General features: G+C 63.6%; 1 protein-coding gene across 1 annotated transcript in view; it reads left to right on the plus strand.

Annotated features, from left to right (window-relative positions):
• Positions 1-5,559, plus strand: part of MUC5B (mucin 5B, oligomeric mucus/gel-forming) — a 34,214-nt gene extending 28,655 nt beyond the window's left edge. Inside the window, exons 37-51 of the mRNA XM_081790412.1 lie at positions 65-251; positions 335-539; positions 620-795; positions 863-932; positions 1,129-1,229; positions 1,524-1,555; positions 1,826-2,006; positions 2,292-2,396; positions 2,500-2,537; positions 3,061-3,177; positions 3,319-3,405; positions 3,540-3,662; positions 3,916-3,961; positions 4,153-4,261; positions 4,706-5,559. Coding sequence (XP_081646538.1) covers positions 65-251; positions 335-539; positions 620-795; positions 863-932; positions 1,129-1,229; positions 1,524-1,555; positions 1,826-2,006; positions 2,292-2,396; positions 2,500-2,537; positions 3,061-3,177; positions 3,319-3,405; positions 3,540-3,662; positions 3,916-3,961; positions 4,153-4,261; positions 4,706-4,910 — 1,782 coding nt within the window. The 3' untranslated portion in view covers positions 4,911-5,559. The remainder of the gene's footprint in view (positions 1-64; positions 252-334; positions 540-619; positions 796-862; positions 933-1,128; positions 1,230-1,523; positions 1,556-1,825; positions 2,007-2,291; positions 2,397-2,499; positions 2,538-3,060; positions 3,178-3,318; positions 3,406-3,539; positions 3,663-3,915; positions 3,962-4,152; positions 4,262-4,705) is intronic.
• The last annotated feature ends 2,235 nt before the right edge of the window (positions 5,560-7,794 follow it).

Here is a 7,794-nt window from a genome sequence, read left to right on the forward strand (position 1 = left end):
GCAGGCCCTGCTGCCCCACCACCCGATCATGGATCCCCCACCCCCACCCCCCATATGTCCTCAGATATTGTTTGACCGAAAGCAAGTGAGCCCGGGCTTTGCAAAGAACGGCGTGAGTGTGTCCGTGACAGGCACCACCACGATGGGCATGGACATTCCTGCCCTTAATGTCAGCGTCAGCTTCGACGGACACGTCTTCCAGGTCCGGCTGCCCTACACCCACTTCAGCCACAACACGGAGGGCCAGTGCGGTGAGTGGGGGCCACAGCCGCCTCAGCACAGGTGGGGAGAGGGGCAAGGACAAGACCGTGACCCTGCTGCCCCGCCTCCCCAGGCACCTGCACCAACAGCCAGACAGACGACTGCCGCCGGCCAGACGGCACCACCGCCCCCACCTGCCAAGACATGGCCCATACCTGGCTGGTCCAAGAGAGCAGCAGGGAGGACTGCGGGGCACCCACCCCCCAGCCCCCGGTACCCGCCACGCCCACCTCCTCCCCATGCCCCCCAGCACCTCTCTGCGAGCTGTTGCTGAGCCCGTGAGTCTCTCCTCTGGGTTTGGTGGTCCTGGGACAGGGACCTACTCTCTGCCCCGGCCTCTGACCGCCCCTGCCCACAGGGTCTTCGCAGAGTGCCACGGCCTCATCCCGCCGGGCCCGTTCTTCAGCTCCTGCGTCAGTGATGGCTGCCGAGCCGACCGCCAGGCGCCCTGCGAGAGCCTGGAGGCCTACGCAGCACTCTGCCGTGCCCAGGGCGTGTGCAGCAGCTGGCGCAACGCCACCGGCGGGCTGTGCAGTGAGTCGGGGCGGCCCCTGGGGGCTCTGGCCTCCTTGGCCCACCTGACACCTGTCTCTGTCCCCAGATTTCACCTGTCCGTCCGGCAAGGTGTACCAGCCGTGTGGCCCCGCACAGCCTGCGTCCTGCGACTCCAGGTAAAGCCTGCCTGCGAGGTCCAGGGGCACCAAAGGGCCTGGGGCTCCCTTCCCCCACCCCGATCTCTGAGCCTTCGCTCCCGAGTGGCCCCGGGCAGCTGGCCAACCCCAGTAGCCCACCCTGCCCTCGGCCCTCGCCCCTAGGACTGCACTCATGTGGATCAAGGGTCCTAGAAATGCCCTCCTCTCCTTGCAGGCACCAGAGCGAGGTGGGCAAGGGGCTGGCGGAAGGCTGCTTCTGCCCGGATGGACACACCCTCTTCAACACGCACACAAACGTCTGCGTGCGCGAGTGCGGTAAGCACCCGCCGTGGCTGCCCTGACCTGAGCTACAGGGCTGCAGGGGGAGCTCTGGGGTGGCAAGACGCCAGTCCAGGACCGTCCCTCCTGGGTGCTCACTCCACAGAGGGCGCAGTATGGCCGTGACACCGAGTTCCCCAGGGAATTGTGTCCCCAGCGGGAAGAAGAGGCCTCTGCTGGGGGTGGGGGCAGCCAGGCCCGCAAGGACATGTCCCAGGGCCTGTGGTCTCTGCCCACTGGGTCTGGAACCCAGCACCCCCAGTGATCTTCCCCTTCCTTCTCTCCTTGCAGGCTGTGTGGGACCAGACGGGTTTCCCAAATCTGTGAGTATTCTGCCCCCCAGCTACCTGCCCCCTCGCCTGAGCAATGGGAGGGAAAGCCCCATCTCAGGGCACCCTGCTCTGCCCGGGCAGCCCTGTGGGGGGCTGGCGTGGGGTGCCCCCCCGGTGTGCGACACATCCGTCACCCGGGCTGCTGCAGAGACAGCAGCTTGAGCGGGAGGCCAAAGGCTGGCATGACCACACCGAGGGCTGCAGCCCAAGAGCCAGGGCACCGTCTGGGAGTCTCCAGGGACCCTGACTGGTCTCTTCCAGCCCGGGGAGCGGTGGGTCAGCAACTGCCAGGACTGCTTGTGTCACGAGGGCTCCCTGTCCGTGCGGTGCACGCCCGTGCTGTGCGAAGCCCAGGACCGGCCCCTGCAGTGCAGCCGGGCAGGCCTGGTGACTGTGACCAGGCCTGTGGCTGACAAGCCGTGCTGCCTGGAGACGCTGTGCGGTGAGCCCCGTGCCCCCATTGGCCACAGGGTGAGGAGGGCCGAGGAGGGGGCCAGTTGGTGGACCAGTTGGTGGGCCTCTTGGTGCTTCATTTTTCTACCTAAAATGAGGCTGGTGGCTTCTGGTGTGGCTGGGTACAGCGAGGGGACCCAGCAGGAACTTAGAAGATTCAACCCCCAGGAAAAAAATATGACTGTTGCAAGAAACTCCCCTAGACTGTGAGCTGGCACAGCCAGAAAAGGGGAGCTGCAGGGGTGCCCCTGACAGCGCCCCGACTCTCCCACAGTCTGCAACACGACCACCTGCCCCCAGAGCCCACCCAAATGTGTGCCGGGAGAGGAGCTGGTGGCCACCCAGGAGGAGGGCGACTGCTGCCCCACCTTCAGCTGCCGTGAGCTGTGCTGGGGATTCTCTGGGGTGGGGCTCGGGAGGCAGAGGGTGAGCACTTTCCCCCTAACACCTGGGCAGGTGCTCAGCCCTCCCTTTCCTTCCAGGACCTAAGCTGTGCACCTACAATGGCACCGCCTATGGGGTAAGGGCTCTGCTGCGCCAGGGGGCAGTGGGTGGGGCCCTGGGCTCCGCACCTCGGCTAGGGGACCTCCACCCCTCATCTGGACAGGCCCAGCCCTGCCTGCAGCCTCCTGCTTGAGAGCAGATAAGCATGGGGCTCTGGGTCCTGTAGAGCCTAGTGGAGACATGAAGGAGGGGGACACAGGGGCGGCGCTGTCTGCCGAGGGCCTGGGAGGGCCATGGGCTGGATGCCTGCCTCTGAGAGCTTAGGTTCAGGGTCTCCCAGGAGCCTCATCACAGCAAGAGGGCTGGGGTAGGACCATGCCCTCCCAGCCCCCTCCAGCCTGCCTGCCTTCCCTGCCTCTGCCCCGGTCTGTGCTCAGCCAGGGGGTACATGCAGAATTCTATTTGAAGAACAAAGAAACCACTTTCTGTAGGCCTTCCCTTCCTGCCGCCCAGCCAGCAGCAAGGAAGGGTCTTGGCCCCGGGTCCTGTGCCCCTACCGGTGCCCTCAATGTTGCCTCCCCTCACCCCAACCACTGTAGATCGGTGCAACCTTCCCAGCGGTCACTCCCTGCCACACATGCACCTGCCTGTCCGTGGACACCCAGCACCCAACGGTGCGGTGTAAGGAGGACAACTGCAGCACCACCTGCCCCCAGGTACGCCCTCCTGGGCAGACGCCGGCAGTGCCTGCCTGGTGGCAGCCCTGGGCAGGTTGCTAAGGAGGTCGCTGGGCCCTTAGGGTATGGATGGGGTTCAGGAGGGCTGGGGGTGAGGATGTAACCATCCCTGTCCCTCAGGGCTTCCAGTACCAGAAGGTGGACGGACAGTGCTGTGGGGAGTGCGTGCAGACAGCGTGTCTCACGCCGGACGGCCGGCTGGTCCAGGTAAGAGGGGGTTCGGTCTCTGCCCCCCCGCCCCCCCCCCCCCCCGCCAGGGGAGACTTCCCTTCAGCCCTGCTCAGCCCACCAGATAATTCATTCCCCTGGGGGCCTCCACCCTCCCCATCGCATTTCTGCAGCCCAACGAGACCTGGGTCAGCAGCCTCGTGGACAACTGCACGGAGTACCGCTGCGACGCCAAGAACGGGCTCCACGTGCTCACCCCGAGGCCGCCGCCCTGCCCGGACCCGTCCAGCTGCAAGGTGTGTGTCCCGGGGCCGCCCGCGTCCTGGAGATCCCTCCCAAGGGCCCCGCCCACGCCCGTCCCCGGAGGCCACGCCCCCAACCAGGGCCACGCCCACCCGATTCCCCACTCCCCACCTAGGAGGCCACGCCCCACCCCCGGGAAGCCCGCCCACGCTCGGCCCCAGAGGCCCCGCCCGCGCTCCTACTCCTGGGAGTTCCTGCCCAGCCCCCAGCCCCCCACCTCCCGCTCTGTCTCCCCCACCCTTGCAGGGCATCCTCAGGAAAACTGGCTGCTGCTACTCCTGTGAGGAAGTGGGTAAGCTGAGGCCCGCCTACCTGTCCGCACCCTCCAGCCCCTCCCAGTCTCTATGCAATGATTTCTGCCCCAAGCTGCCTCTAGCCCCAGGACCCCACCCCGAGCGCGGGGCTCCCGAGGGTGGGAGGAGCGGCCCCAGGTCAGGGGAGAGCCCTTCCCGCACCTCCACCGCCCTTCCTCCCTCCGCCCAGACTCCTGTCAAGTCCGGGTCAACAGGACGGTCCTGAGACACCAGGGCTGCGCCACCCAGGCCCCGGTCAACGTCACCTTCTGCGAGGGCTCATGCCCAGGAGTGTCCAAGTGAGCGAGGCCGGCTCCCCTCCCAAGGGCCCCCTCCCCGCCCCAGACCTCCCTGGCTTCTGCCAGGTGGAGCAAGTAGGCCGGGAGAGCAGAAGGAAGGATGTAACGTTGGCTCAAGACCCGGGGTGGGGGGGGGTGGGGGGGGGTGGGGTGGGGGGGGTGGGGTGGGGGGGTGGTTCCTGGAGGGAGGAGGGTCTTGTCCCCATCAGCTAGTTTGATGAGCTGGTTCCAAGAAGGGAGGGGGCCTGACCAGAGAAGGTCAGAGCTCGGTGACCCTGAGCACTGTCCCAGGTCAGGTCAGAGAAGCCCCCAGTGCTCCGAGGACAAGCTCAGGGCTGCCCGTGAGTGGGCAGAAGCCATCGTCTCCAGGCCCCAGAGAAAGCAAGAGCTGGGTGGCTGGGGCTGGACGAGGCGGGTCCTGAGGGTGGGCACTCAAATCTGCAGGTTCTCCATGGAGGCCCAGGCCATGCAGCGTCAGTGCACCTGCTGCCAGGAGACGAGGCTTCACGAGGAGGTGGTGACCATGCAGTGTCCCGATGGGACAGCGGTCCAGCACACCTACACCCACGTGGACGAGTGCAGCTGTGCTCCGTCCTGCGTCCCTGCTCCCGAGGCTCCCGAGGACAGCACCCCCATCTTCTTGATCTAGGGGTCCACCACTGGCTGTTGCCATTCTGACCCCATCCCACAAGCTCCCTCCCTCCCCCTCCGGAGCCAGAACACTCACTACCCAACCGCGGATAGCCGGGCCAGCCTGCTGCAGGACTCCGAACACACCCTCCACCCGTGCCCTCGCAACACCTGCGCCCTGGAGGTGATGGTGCCATGACGGCCTGCCCGAGGGGGGCTCCAGGAGGGGGCCTCGCCCTCGGAGCCCCTTCAGCACGTCTTGGCCACCTGCTTGGCCATCAGGGCCGACCCCTCATTTGAGACACAAGCGCCTGCTCCGTCCGGACTCGCCCCCTTCTTGGTGTCAGAGGTGTGCCCCATAGCAAAGTGCGCATCAGCTGCCATGCTGCTCTCTGCACTGTGGGCCGGCGTGCCCCCCTCCTGCCCCCCGCTGCTCCTCAAAGCCCCGGGGAACAGATTCCTGCTGGCTACCTCCTGCAGCAGAATTCAGGCTGAGGCCCGTCCAGGCAAGGCCAGGCCGGCAGCCTCCAGGGAGCGGTGTCAGGCAGGCCCATGTCTGGACCCAGGCGTGGGGTTACCATGGCCGACAGGAGGGCCCCGGGCAGGGGTGGGGGCGTCGGAGCTCCCTCTGCTCACTCCGCCCCGATCTTGCAAATAAACGCTGAGCATTGTGTACATGTCTTGGCCCTGGAGTCTTTTCCGCCAACTGAGTGCCCCCCTCCGTGTGTCCGTGGGCCAGGCAGGGCCCCTCAGGCTGTATAGCACCCCCAGGGCTCATGCCGGACCCGCTGGGAGGGACAGGTAGGTGAGGGGCAAGGAGGCCCCTCGGGGTCAGTCTTGGGCTGTGGGGAATTGGCGTGAGTCATCATTTCAAACACACGGGATTTATAAGGAGACTGTTTCACTGGTGTCGGAAGACTGGAAAACCCGCTGGCAGCATGGACGCAGCCCAGGGCTGTGTCAGCGCAGGCAGTAGCTGCCTCGTGGGCTGGGTGCACACAGAAGAGGGGTGCTCCATGCTGCCCAGACCCCTAAGGCAGCTGCTGGTTGCTGCAGGGCCTGGCCCCGGCCCGGGTCTCACTCGGTGTGTTTTCTTCAAGGCACCTGTCCCACCTCGACTTGCTCTACGAGGGCCCTTCTTTTCTCATCTCACCAGGGAGGCGGGGGCAGGGGGCAGGGATCTCTGCCTTCTTTTCTGCCGCTCTACCCAGAGAGCTCTATGTGCACATGGTGGGTGTGGGAAGGACGGGGGAGCAGGTGGGGTGCGCAGACAGGAGACGTGCTAACCAGACACAGAAGGCGCCCCACTTACCTGGGCCAGAAGGACGAGAAAGACCCCCAAGTGGGCAGAGCTGGTTTCAGGGGGTATTGCCACCTGGGGAGGCAAAGGGAGCTGCTGGTGGGGGCTGAGTGGGAGGGTCTCTCCCCCTCCCTGAGTCACATGACCTGCCTCTGCACTCAGTGTGGCTCCCATGCCCCCACCCCTGCCTCCCACGCCAGGGGAAGGTGGGGCTTGGGGCCCAGGGAGAAGGGCCTGGGCTCTCTTAAGGCCACTGATGGCCTTTCCTACCACCTCAAGAGGTCCATCCAGGGCAGGTCACCCTGGGCCCTGGCCGGCCGGAGACGGCTCGTGCAGCAAATGAGGCCTGCTGCCCACTCCTGGGACCAACTTCTGAAAGCTTACCCTGAACTTCTGGTCTGATTTCCTGAGTCTTTGTTAACCCACGTGCAAAACAACAGCATTCCTTAAACGCCTGTCATTCCCACGGTACACTCTCTTCCTTAAACAGACGTACTTCTTACCTAATTTAAACATGTTCCTAAGGGACCGGGAACATGAGCATCTCTTGCCGTGGACAAGAGCTCGTGTACATGAAGTGCAGTTCCTGCGGTGTGGCACCCGATGCAGCGTGAGCCATTATTTCTCCCGCTTTACAGGTGGGGAAACTGAGGCACGCAGCAATGGAAACACTCGCTTCAGTAAGGGTGAAAGCCAGGCTCAGTCCAGGAGATCTGACTCCAGAGTCCACACCGTCAGCCACAGAGCTCCACTGTGGCCCTGGAGGAGGTAGCTATAAAAACCAACACAGCGCAAAAAGACAAAACACTGTTGCTTAAACTTTAAATATTTTTGAAAAGGGATTTCTGGTTTCCAGATGGAAAAGTGGGCATGTCTTCCCCCACAGACAGAAAAACCACGACAGAGATAGAAAGACATTTTAAAATAGAAGAGCTGAAAACAAGAAAGTGAAACCGACAGACGTCCTGGGCAAAAGGTTTTGGGGGACGCACCGTGGTGAGAGGGGGCCATGGCCACAGGGCAGTACTTGGACAGACATGTGATGACGATGACCTTTCCGAACTGAAGGCACTCAGGGGGTGCCGGGAACGGGAAAGAAGAGGCCAGGTGGTGAGGTCTGAGGGTCCCGAGGCAAAGAGAAAAGCTCAGAGCTGCTGGAAGGACAAGACCGTGTGCTCGCCCCCCAGGGAGACCGGGACCAGCACCGGGACCAGCACGACGGAAACTGCCTTTGAACGCTGGACTCCACACGCAAGTAAACTCTCATCTAAAAGCGATAATGAAAACACGGCATTTTCAACAAGCCGGGACTCAGAAGGCTGGCATCTCACCAGGCCCCGTGCGGGACCTAACCAACAGGCAGAGAAACCACACCACACCGTCGCCTCTCAGAAACCCACACACGGGATGCACGAGCTCACAATTTTAGTGCGTCAAAGTCGCCAGTATCTTTTTTTCAGGCTGGTGCTTCTTGGCCCTATTTCACGCAACTTTCCCCGCCTTGGGATCAGAAATATGGTCTCCTGGATTATTTTCTAGAAGCGTGACAATTTTGCCTCCCACCTAAAAAATTTTTTAAGCTGGGATGAAATATACATAACAT

This window comes from Panthera onca, chromosome D1, assembly GCF_046562875.1.
Source record: "Panthera onca isolate mPanOnc1 chromosome D1, mPanOnc1 haplotype 2, whole genome shotgun sequence".
Taxonomy (NCBI): domain Eukaryota; kingdom Metazoa; phylum Chordata; class Mammalia; order Carnivora; family Felidae; genus Panthera; species Panthera onca.